The sequence below is a fragment of the Sceloporus occidentalis genome, unplaced genomic scaffold, assembly GCF_023333645.1.
Source record: "Sceloporus occidentalis isolate IW3139 unplaced genomic scaffold, rSceOcc1.0.p SCAF_4, whole genome shotgun sequence".
Lineage (NCBI taxonomy): Eukaryota > Metazoa > Chordata > Lepidosauria > Squamata > Phrynosomatidae > Sceloporus > Sceloporus occidentalis.
The window spans coordinates 35,897,727-35,910,509 of NW_028316984.1; the positions used below are offsets into that span (position 1 = coordinate 35,897,727).

The 12,783-nt window shown below is 39.3% G+C and overlaps 1 protein-coding gene across 3 annotated transcripts in view; it reads left to right on the top strand.

The window, feature by feature from the left end:
* LOC149313733 (N-chimaerin) overlaps positions 1-12,783 on the top strand; it is a 142,956-nt gene that overhangs the window by 32,564 nt on the left and 97,609 nt on the right. For all 3 annotated transcript variants that reach the window (XM_089519713.1, XM_089519715.1, XM_089519712.1), the window contains exon 2: positions 11,975-12,013. In XM_089519713.1, coding sequence (XP_089375839.1) covers positions 11,975-12,013 — 39 coding nt within the window. The remainder of the gene's footprint in view (positions 1-11,974; positions 12,014-12,783) is intronic.

Sequence of the window (12,783 nt, forward strand, 5' to 3'; positions counted from 1 at the left end):
AAACATTCATGAACTTACAACTTGTCTGCTAGTCCACTATGAGTGACAACTCTATGCTAGATCTGTTGGGCCCTTCCTACCCAACGCCATTGGGCCTGAAGAGGAAGAGCCCTCCCCTCCCTCCTTCCAACTGTTATCTTCTGGCCTGAGAGGGAATGAAAGGACAGGCTTAACAGCATTGGGCCTGAAGAGGAAGAGCCTCCCTTCCCTCCTTCCAGCTGTCATCTATACTGAGGTCCCCCTCTTTTCCTACTGCTTTCTACTTTTTTTTAAAAATAAATTTTATTGCTTAAAATACAAAGATATGCATCATTCAACATTATCAACACAAACTAATCAGAAGCTTCCAACATCTCAAATCAGAACTATTACATATGATGATCCTGTATCTTCAAAAATCTTGATAACAAATAAACTTCCTATAGTACAACATTTGCCTATGTGTTTGTTACTCTCCATATTAGAGTTCCCTTATAACACTTTATATTTCTTCTATTACTCCAGTCTAAACATTTGCTTACTTATTTTATAACGCCCTATTTTCTATGTGTTAACTAAGATTGCTTAATAGTACTGTTAAATTTACATTGATTTACACACCTTTCCATCTGTCTTCACAGAAATTTTTTAGTGACTCCCATTCCCTTTCCACTTCTTCCTCATCTATTCCCTGAATAATTCTAGTTAATCTGTCCATTCCCATCATGTCATATATCTTCAGTAGCCACTCATCTATTGATGGTGTTTCGTTGTTTTTCCAATATTGTGCTAGTAATAACCTTCCTGCTGAAACCATGTATAAGATTTTACGCCAGTGTCTTTTCTCTGTTTCCCAGGGTATTCTATTAGTCATGTTTAACAGATAAATTTCTGGGGTTAGATCAAAATCTATCCCAAGACTTTTAGTTATACATGCGTGAATTTGACTCCAATATTTCTTTACCTTGCTTTCTACTTTTTCAAACGTTATTGTCTTTTCCAATGATTCATGCCATTTTAAAGCTAGTGTAGTGTAGTGCTCTGAATATTGGACTAGGACTCTGGAAGTGTCTCTGTGTGTATGTGCCCTCGTCTCATGTTGACTTATGGTGACTCCATGAACTTCATACAGTTTTCTTAGCCAAGGAGTTTTCAGCAGTGATTTTCCCAGTTCCTTCCTCTGAAATAAGCCTACAACACCTGATACTCTGGGAGACAAGGGTTCAAATTTTTCCTTGGCCATAGAAACGGTGACTTTGAACAAGTCACATTCTCTCAGCCCCAGAGGAAAGCAATGGCAAACCCACTCTGGACAAATCTTGCCAAGAAAACCCCATTATAAATTCACCTTAGGTTAACCCAAAGTAAGAAATGACTTGAAGGCACATAGAAACATGTAATTGCATGATCTGTCCAAAGTACAACAGTCAATTTAGTCATTTTCTAGTGAAAGTTCAGTCATGATTTGTGGGTAGATCTGTTTGTTAGGGTTGGGTTTTTTGTTTGTTTTTGAACAGACCATAGTATCTGTTGAACTCTACCCCAGCACCACATTTCAAATGAATAGATTTTTTTATCAGTTTTCTTTATTGGCCAGCTTTCACAACCATGCCTGGGAATTGAAAATGCAATGGCATGTTTTGGGTGTACTGCATTACACATTTGAACCACCCTTGTTTTAGAAGTTTTTTTTTTATCTCCTCCCTCCTGTGAAGGAAAGGAGATGGAGTATGCACAGCTGCAGCTCATCCCTTTTTTTGTGGGCATGCTTGTTGATGTGTCTTAGTGCTGCCATCCTGTTAAGAGATGTTAAGAAAATGTGAAAATGCCTGCTGAAAACTGAAAGCAATTTCCACAAGATGGCGCTTTTCATCTTTCAGGCTCCTGACTGTTCACCAAAACTTCATCATTCTGGGTAGATTATTTCTTCTGATATCAATAAAGTCTTTTTATAATTTATAATCACAATTTTTTAAAAGCTTACATGAGGTGGACAACATTATAAAGCCATAGCTAACAAGTCCATCTGTCTTTATGAAGCACATTGCATGCACAGGCTTTCCTTTTCATGATCTCTGTCAAGCCTTTAGCTTTAGGAGTGCTTAAGGAACACTGTAAGAAGACAGTATTGTACTTTTTACAGAGTAAAGAATGAGATACTGCCTCTGCCTCCAAGAAAATTCTGTAATTAAACAGTTGACAGGTAAGAGGGATAGATGTTTTGGATTCAAAATATTATATTTTGAGAGTGGGTTTTAAAATGAACAAAATGCAGCATTATATAAAATGTATAATATAGATGAGCCAGTGGGGGTCATATCAGATTTAAGATGAACATAAGAAAAGTTCCTGTCAAAGAGTTGTTAAAACATACTGATCATGAATTTGACAAATTTGCCTTTCAGGGTTGTTGATTTCTTTCTGAGGTGTTATCTGATGTTATGGATATCTGTGCATTTCTCTTCAATAAAAATATCTATAGCTTTGGCCTGATACTAGAATTCCAGTTGTAATTCACTGATGCATTCATTAAGCACTGTGTTCTGTAACATCTCATAGTACAAGCATAAAACATATTTGGTATCTAAAGACCAAACTAGATGTTATGAAAGAAATGTGTGCAATATCTCCTGACAGTTTAGTGTTTGAGATTTTTTTAAATTATTACCACATGGTCTGAAGGGTATATAAACTCAGGGGCTTCCAGTAATTGCTTGTGGGTTGTAGTAGGAGTTTGGTATTCGTTTGAGAGATCTGTATTATAGCACTGTAAATAAAGCACTTTGGGAGACTTGGCTTGTCTGGTCGTTTATCAGCTGAAGCCTGGCATCAGTTGCTGTGTGTCCCCGGAGGTTTCTGCATTTCTTCAGTTCCTGGAAGACATCCAGTTGCTGTTATCTCTACTGGGAGCTGGAACCACGTTTCTGAATTTGCCAGCTTACTCTGCCATACAGCCAACATTGGCTACAGGGCTCAAATGAGTTTGCTGTCAAACCAAGCCTGCCAGATCTTAAAAAGCCTGTTTAAATATAAAGCCCTAAATGGCTTGGGCCCAGGGTACTTGGAGGACCGCCTCTCTCCATACAATCCGCCCCGCACACTCAGATCAGCTGGGAAGCAAATGTTAAGAGTTCCGGAGGCCAGATTGGCTATTACCACCAGGAGGGCCTTTTCTACCTCGGCCCCCAAGCTCTGGAACTCGCTCCCCTGCGAGCTTCGCTCGGCCACCTCCTTAGACCAATTTAAGAAGGGGCTGAAAACACACTTTTTCGAGCAGGCATACCCCTGACTCCTGGCTCCTGAATGCTCTCCCTCCCCTCCTGACAGCATTGTTGAGCTGGCATGAGATATGTTTATTGTTAATTTGTATATGGGGGCTTTTAATATATTCATGTTTTTTATATTTATATTGTAAGTTGTATATGTTGTTAAACCTCTTTGATCAATGGAAAAGCGATATATAAATAAAATTTTATTATTATTATTATTATAAATAAAAAGGTCTTAGCCTGCATGCAAAAGGCCAATAGTGAGGGGACCAACCTAGTCTCCCACAGAAGGAAGTTCCACAGGGTGGGAGCAGCCACTGAGAAGGCTCTCTCTCATGTCCTCACCAGGTGAGCCTGGGATGGTGGTGGGACCGAGAGAAAGCCTTCTCCTGATGATCTTAGGGCTCTTTGTGGTTTGTATAGGAAGACATGGTCTCTCAAATAGTCTAGACCTAAGCCTAAGAATTTTAGTTTGTTGTGGCACCAGAGCTCTCTGACAGAGTAGGCTAAATCTCATAAAAGTACAATTCCCAAAATTCCATAACATTGAGTCATGGCAGTTAAAGTGGTGTAAAATTGGATTATTATACAGCCTGAGTCTCTGCATCTCTTAGTTCCTGAACAGAAAAGCAGCCAGGGGTGTGTGAGTGTATGTGAGAGAGAGTGTGTTATCTGGATCAGACGAATGGCAGAAGGAAAAGTTAAGCATCTTTTTCCACTACTAAATTCCATTTTTCAAACTACATTGCCATTGTTTCTTTTGAGAAAATTAAATGATTATGAACCACATGAAGGGATAATCTTTACTACCTAGGGAAATTCACATGGTACTTTTCAGGAAGAATACCTGTGGGGCTAGCTCAGGATACAGAAGAAAGCCACATGTCAGGTGTGCTGGTGATGCAGGCACCACAAGTGGGGACATTTTCTGCACTAAGTGTACAAAGCACAGCTCAGTTCTCTGCATGCCTTTTTAGAAATATGCCCCACCACAACTCCTTTCAGTCATGCAAAACACAGTGCAATTATTTGCACTTAAAATCTTAAATACCCTGCTATTTAAATACTTTTAAAATGTGAAGAAATTTAAAACATAAAGGCCTTTAAATTGCTTTTATCTCCAACCACTTAATGGAAGTAGCAACCCTGATTCAGTTCAGCTTGCCAAAAAGGAGGTTTTGATTAAGTATTAGGAAGAACTTCCAGAAAGTATGAGTTGTGTGACAGTGGAAAAGACTACCATGGAAGGTGGTAAACTCTGTTTTGTTGGAGGCTTTTAAGCAGGTTGAGTGGTTATCTTTTACAGTTACTTTAGCTGTGTGTCTGTGTGCCTTCGGATTGCTGGTTGATTTACAGCAATCCCATTATCTTCATAGGGTTTTTTAGGCAAAGAATACTCAGAGGTGGTTGTGCCAGTTCCTTCCTCTGAAATCGAGCTGACGTCACCTGGTATTTCTTGATGGTCTTCTAACAAGTACTAAGTAAGGCTGACCCTGCTTAGCTTCCAAGATCAGGGGGGATCTATTGCCTTTAGGGTATTTAGGCTAGGGTAATGGAATTCAATTAAATGCCCCTTTGAATAGTTCCAAGTCTTTATGAAATGTATTTGGGGTAGCCATACTGGCCCTTTACAAAATACAGCAAAACAAAATCCAAAATCCACAAAAAAGTGATGCTTTTATTGGCCAGCCAAAATGTACAAAACACATTGTGCAGGCTTTTGAAACTCCACAGGTTTCTTCATCAGACAAAAGAGAAAAGGATTTTAAAATCATACTGGGGAAGGGGGGCTGACGGTATTAGAATGATAGGCATACGTTTTGATTCAGATGTCATCCCTGTTCAGTTGGCTTGGAGGAATCTCAATGCAGGCCACTCCCCTCTTGGTCAGGTGGGGTCAGTAAAATTTAAACTTCATTAGCAGCAGCAATGTGGATCCAGCGTGCCTCTGTGTTTTGTGAAGCCAAAGGACTTCACAAAGGACTATGCATCTTGTGCAGAGAACTTTGAATTTATCAAAGTCTCTGTACTATCATATCTCGAAAACTATTAGGTGCCATGTAGGTAAAATGCATCAAGCTTAGTCCAAAATATTTTACTTTTGTTGGAGGTAGACATTTCAAAGAGTTAAGTCCCAGTCCTTGTTTCCCTCTTGTTTAGGATTACCCTGTTGAAGATAAATCCGGTATCTTCAGATCCAGGAAACACATTTAGGAGTAGCCATCCTGGCCATACATCAAAATAAAACAAAACAGAGATGTAGCCAAGGGGGGGGGGGGGGGGTTCTTGGGGTCCGGACCCCCCCCCCCTTCCATTAGAAAAATGAATGGTGTGTGCTGCTTCGCCGCCTCGCCCAAGCCCCATTATAAAGGTGGCACTTAGTCTGGACCCCCCCCCCCCTTCCTAAAATCCTAGCTACGTCCCTGAACAAAATCCACATAACACTTTTATTCACAATACTGTTATTGGCCAGCCAAAATACACAACACCAATCATGCAACCTTTCAAAGCTTCTCTGGCTTCTTCATCAGGCAAAAGATATTTTAAAAAATCATACCCAGGGTGCAGGGAGTGATGGTGTTGGGAGTCACAGGCCTACGTTTTGTATCATATTTTGTCTTGATGTCTACTTTAAGTCTATGGTTAGCTTTGAAGAAAGATTTCCTCCTCCTGGGCCCAATTTTTGTCTTTTCGCTACAGCTGATCAACTGACTGCAAGGAAAATTTGTTTGGGGCGAACAGGCCATAGAAAAGGGATGCCTGAAGGACATGCATCCCTGTAACCTAGAGGATAAAATGTTTAGTTCTTCTATTTCTTAATCTTTTTAGATGGGTTGCCAGAGATAAAGAGAGCACATAATCCTAACAAAAACTATATAGTGTTTTGTTCTGTTTTGTTTTTCAAAATGAAAGAACTTTTGTGTCCCCTTGTCCACTGGTGCCTCAGTGTTAAGTAAGCTGAGTCCTGTGCAGCTAGGCTTGCCATATCCCGCCTTGGGGCGGGACTTTCCCGGTTTGGGGCGGGTCCACACGGTCCCGCCCCGGTTTGGCCCCGCCCCCGGGACACCCCCCTCCCAGCGAGGGCCTGGAGGCTGGGGCTTGGGAGAAGCTCTCCCCAGGCCCCTTTGGAGGCCTTGGAAGCGGCTCCGCGATCGCGGAGCACTCTTCCAAGGCCTCTGAGGCTTGGGAGAAGCTCTCCCCAGGCCCCTTTGGAGGCCTTGGAAGAGGCTCTGCGATCGCAGAGCAGTCCTCCAAGGCCTCTGAGGCTTGGGAGAAGCTCTGCCCAGGCCCCTTTGGAGGCCTTGGAAGAGGCTCCGCGATCGCGGAGCACTCTTCCAAGACCTCTGAGGCTTGGGAGAAGCTCTCCCCAGGCCCCTTTGGAGGCCTTGGAAGAGGCTCCGCGATCGCGGAGCAGTCCTCCAAGGCCTTTGGGGCTTGGGAGAAGCTCTCCCCAGGCCCCTTTGGAGGCCCTGGAAGCGGCTCCGCGGTCGGAGCTCCGGCTGCGAGGTCCTCCAAGGCCTCTGCGAGGCCGCTTGCCACCGCGGCGATGGCCGTGATGACAGGTGGCCCCCACGCTCCTTCCCGGCCTGGGAGCAGCCTGAGGCTTCCTCCCAAGCCAGGAAGGAGAGGGAGGACAAGGTTCAAAAATGTAGGACCTTTTTTTTTTTTTTAATTTCCTGGCCAGGAAATTAAAAAAAAAAAAAAAAAAAGTCCTACATTTTTGAACCTTGTCCTACATTTGTCCCGGTTTGGAGGTCCTCAGCTATGGCAACCCTATGTGCAGCTGAGCAAGAGCTGCAGTTGTTTTGTTAAGCTGGGAATGGAAGCATGTGTGTAACTAAATAGACACACATTCATGTGTACTTACATGTACAGAATGAGAACAAGGCATTTATGAATGACACATGTGACATATGGACAGTCCATGTGAACTGTCAATTTAAAAGTAAGATGGGGAAAAGAGGAGGGTGTTGTATGTATATATAAAGGTGAAGATATGTGCAAAGGGAGGAGTCCTTTTTGTGGCAGAAAAAGCACTAAGTTACTTGAACAAAGAGCTTTCCAAAATGAAGGTAAAATAGTTAAAACAAAAAGAATTCTGGTCAGATATGAATCAGAAATCCAGTAAAAAAAGAAAAAAAAAGAACATCACTTCAGGGTCACTTCATGCAATTCCCCTTCTGTTTAGAGAGTGAAAGGTTAGTGGTTTTTTTTGCTACATTTATAGGTATCAAGAGGACTCATTTAAAGGTGATGAGCAACCTTTATAAATTCTGTTATTCAGACCACAGAGCGTGTCCTACCTAGAACAACAAATTGGTTGGTTTGTGTATGTGGGAGGGCATGTAACATACTAAAGTAAATCTGTTAGATTGAGGTTGCAAAAATTCTTGTCAGAAACATCTGGTTCCTTCCCTTATGACACATATGTAAATTCTAGCCTGCATCTTTTTGCTGTGGTACTCAAGAGTGTTAAGTTTGCACTCCTAGAGTTACGTGTGATTTAGTTTTCTAAGCATGTATTCCATGCTTAGAATTTCAACTTAATTACTGATTGGTTTGGATTGTATTTTACTTGTTAGTTCCCTTGAGGCCTTGTTTTTGTGGCTGAAATAAAAAGGTAAAAATAAATCACTACCATCTGTTTTTAAAAGTCAATTTGATTTTTAATAACTTTGGATCTGTTATCTGAGAAGTATATCACTCTATTATATAATATCAAGTGGCCAGATATGCAGTAAAATTGCACAGATGTATTTACAGTTTTTACAAGATAAATTCTTGTAGTGTATAACTTTGTATGATGCTGTAACTTGATCATACCACAAGTGTGGTTTTTACAAAATATGTCCATATCTTTATCACTTAATATGTGTGCTGAAAATAATCAAATTACACTGGGATAAAATTCATAATATTAAGGAAGAGAGGTTAATAATGCACTCCTGTGTATGTCTGCTCTGAAAATTCAATAAGATTTATTTCCACTTGAATTTGTAAACTTTTGCAGCCTAAACGAAGTATTATACAACTTACTGCACAACTCCTTAAAACATAAGATTCTCCAAGATTGTAAATGCTGATACAGAATGCAAAGAGTTAATACTTTGCATATGTTGTGCTCTACAAATATCTATGGCAGTGTGTCTTCCAACAGAAAATTTCTTTAAAATAGTGTTTTATTTTTAATTATTCCCCCTGTAGTATTGCAGATTATTGTATATGCTTTAGGGACCTGAATTATGGCTTCCTTGGGACCACACTATTTAATTTCTTTGCTGCAATCTATTAAAACCCATTGTTAACGCTGCATGAATATTTCTAGTGCTTAATGTATTAGAAAATCCTAAATGAAAGGAGATTAGTTCTTATATTAATGAAAATTAAAGCAGCTTCTGTGATTCAAGGGAAAGCAAAATACGTCAGATAAGAGCCAAAGGTTTGTGTTCACCTTAGAGAGCATCAAAACCCTTCCTTGTTTAAAAATTATACAAAAGATATCTCTCTAAATTTTAAAGAAAGAAATGACATTTTTGAAAATTAATTTGTCTTTTTGTTTTGTATGTTCTGAAAAGACAAGGATAGGCACAAGGAGCTTCCAAGGTTGCATTGTTCTTCACAGTCTAATTAAACACAATTCGTTATGTTTTACTAACCAAAGGATAAAACGTAGGCCACTAGAATGTCTTTAATCCAAATGTGGAGAACCTGTGGTACAGTATTGGATTCCAACTCAAATCAGCCTCATCCAGCATTGGCCCATATGGACAGCACTAAGGAAATGTTGCCTTCCTCATATTTATGGATTTGGTTGTTAAAAGCTATTAATCTTCTACACCAAATCTTTGCTCTCATTCACTCTAAAGAAAATAGGCATTAAGTAAACCCTACATTTGCTGTATGGCACCTTGAATTCTTTTATTGGAAGAAAGGTGGGATATGAGTAATAATAATAAGAGTAGTAGTAATGATAATAATAATAATACTGTCATTACAAAGTCTTATAGGAAGGTCATTTTAATGCACTTTCTGCATCCCTTTGTTTATACCTCTAAAACAGAATTTTGGCTCTTGACACCATCCTGCTTCTTATTTACTTTTGTTAATTGACTTCTCAGATATAAATGCAAGAGACTGTATCTAGCCGCACCTTTCTAGTAAAATAATGCTACCTCTCAGGTGAGAAGGACCTGACAGAGAGCAGGAGAGGGATGTCTCTTTGCTTGAATTGAAGTCTGTTGGTGCAATATCAGATTTCATCTATAAACCCACCTTCACTTACCTTATCTTGTTCCATTTCATCACCACATCAGTTGTTTTGCTAGTTTAGTGACCATGTTTTTCTAGTTTAGTGACCAGTTTAGTGAGGTTGGTGGATGGTTCTGTCTCCTTGCTGTGCCCCCCACCCCAAAATGTGATAGAAATATTCTGTATCAGTGTGTCTATAGTGCAGTGTGTTTCTGCCCTAGTGCAGGGCTTGACCAATTTATAATCCAAGGACTAGGTGTCCCTGTACTGAGGCCTCACAGATACTGCTGTTCATTAGAGTGTAACATTGGGATCTCAGTGGTTTTTTTTAAATTAAGAGGTGATACTTTCACCATCTTTAAATAATATATGAGCACCCTCTCAAAGGCAAAGAAAAATACTACAGAAGTCTTCTGCTTAGCTGTCACTGGTGAAGTAGGTTTCTCAGATAATACAGTATTTGGTATTTTGTTCCATAATGTAGATGGCCTCAGTTGCGCAAACAAGATTAAGGGAGGAAGGCTTGTAAGCGGTGTTTTAAAACGAAACATTTCTGAACACCTGTATGGCATAAATCACTCCTTCCAGCAATCTGAATTGTAAATATTTACTTATGTGCAAACTTTTCTTGGTTGAGATGTAATCAAGATGTTTGGACTTTGGCAAAAAATAGTCTTGCTCTTCCATTGTCATATTAATTTCTTTTAATTGAGATGTATCTCATAGTGATGCCAGTCCAACCAAAAGTTATTTACTATCTTGCCATGTGTTTTATGTAGCTGAACACATGGTTTCTTACCCTAAACCGTTTCTCACTTTAAACAATTCATTTTACAAGTATGCTGATAAAGGAGGAAGGTTCAGCATCTGGCAAAATTGTTTTGTCTAGAAACGTAAGTAAAATGCTCCTAGAGTTTCATCAGTTATGAAGGCTGATTCACACAATATATTTCTCTTGAAGACTCTTAGTGTGAACTATCTCTATAAAACTTTGTGACTTAGTTGGCAGCAAATGATAGGTGATAGCTGATTCTACACATGCATGCTACCATTTAATGCTGAAGGCAAATAATGATGAACTATGTGTGTGTAAAATGGGACCTGTAACTCAGAATCTACTCAAGATGTTTCTGCTAGAGGACAAGCTTTCCCTGCCTATATCATTTCATACATAGGCAACTGGACTGGCAGTTGAATTTTACTTCAACATTGGTGACAGGATAATGTCCTCCACGGCACCAGAGGGTACTAGATTAGTTTAAAGGGTGCAGGGTAGGCTGTTTGGCCCACACGTTTCTCTCCTCCGACAAAGGGAACTATCCAGGGACCTCAGAAAGAATGCCCACTCTGTCACCACCACTCAGCATTTGCTGCCTGAAGCAGTTTCTTCGTTCTTCCTTATGGTAGGGCCAGCCCAGATGTGACCAGACTATCATTTTAATATTTGGCTGAGAGCAAAAGTGCCAAAAGAAAAAGCAGAAGAAATGATAATGTATACACATGATGTTCACACTAAGAGTCTTCAAGGGAAGTATATTGCATGAATCAGCCTTCACAACTGATGAAATTTTAGGAGCATTTTTACTTACATTTCTAGAGAAAGCAGTTTTGACCAAGGCTGAACCATCCTCCTTTACCAGCATACTTGTATATAAATGTACTTGGGAGACAGACATCAACAAAACATGCATAAAGTTAATTAGTTGCTGCAGTATAAACACATGAAAACCGTGAATTAAAATGAAATAAACAATAGCTGCGAGGTGGTGATTAATGGTTTAAGAATCCAAATAGAATCCCATCTATGCAGAAGTAAGAATTGCTGATTGTCTGTGACTGGGCAGATGATTTTGGAATGACCTTGAAGATGAGTCCCTGGGCACAGCAATAGCTGCTAGCATCTGTAAATGATGTCCCTTGAGAGTATGGTAGAACTAGTTCAGAGCCTTCAAGTGAACAAATTCTCTTAAACTTATGAACAGAAGATCTTTAAGTGTTTTGAAATCCTGTTATTAGTTCTTTTTGTACAGTTTTCAAACATTCTGTTTCTTTTATGTTTTATTAATTTGAATCAACCCAGAGTTGAATAAGAAAACATTAACCTTCAAGGTTCTGTTGCAATTTTTTTTTACCTCTCATAGCCCACTTGTTTTACTTGTTAAAAACCCTCCTTAAATAGGGTTCATTTGGCAGAGCAAACTACAGTGTTTATTTCATCTTTTGTAAGCTGTCTTGTGTCCCAGTTTTGGGGAAAAGGTTGGTTATAAAGGAAAAATTTGGTTATAAATGACTTGACAATGAGGATGATGTTTCAAGCTCTGGTTTCAGATAATCAGCTTGAAAATGAAAAGGTTAATAGAAACTATATATTTTGCCTAGATTTTGTCTATATTTCTGTTAAATTTTATTAACACTTTTGTCCTTAAGTATTTTCTACAGTTCTTTTGCAGCATCATCAATTTTTGTTGTTGTTTCAGATACTGATGAGTACAGGCCACCAGTTTGGAAATCTTACTGTGAGTATTTGAGTAGAATTTTTATTTTTAATGCCCGCCTCCTTTCTCTATCTCCCAAATGGGTATTCTTACTATTTTCAAATTCATCCAGTTAAGTCGAAGTCCACACATATCCTGCTTGCTGTCAATATGACTGATTGTACTTTGTGCTCTCTGACATCAAGTGAATTGCTAGGCTGGATGCTCAGAACATTAATATACTAACAGAATTTATTGATGTTGAAGAGATTTTGACTGCCCAGTTTTTTCCTACTAAAACCAATTGAAGCAAGGAAGTTTTTAAAAAAACTGAAGCAGGCAGTTGCATATACTCAGGTTTATGTACTTTTAGTCTTATTAAGCACTGAATATAAAACTCATGGCACTTCAAGCCCAATATGAGAATTGATTTTAGCTGCTGTGGCATGCCTGAAGGACATGCTAGTCCACTTTCCATCATCTCTCTCACAGAAAACAAAAAAGCCCTTTATTAGAGAATGACTAATCCAATTTAGAAAATGAGAGATCTTCAGAAAACTGCTTGCTCCTCATTCTGAATCTACTTATAAGCATGGATGTGCATCAGTAAATAAACAAAACAAAACTGAAAACCTTAAAAGACCCTGAACAAACTCGTTTGTGTTTCTAGGCTTACAAGAGCCTAGTTATTGATATTTGGAACTCTAATTTGTGCACCTTATTAGCTTGTGTTCTCTTTTAAAAGCCTGCGCTGAGACAATACAAGTACCATGTTCTTAAAAAACAAAATGTATAGGTATTGATCAAAAGAT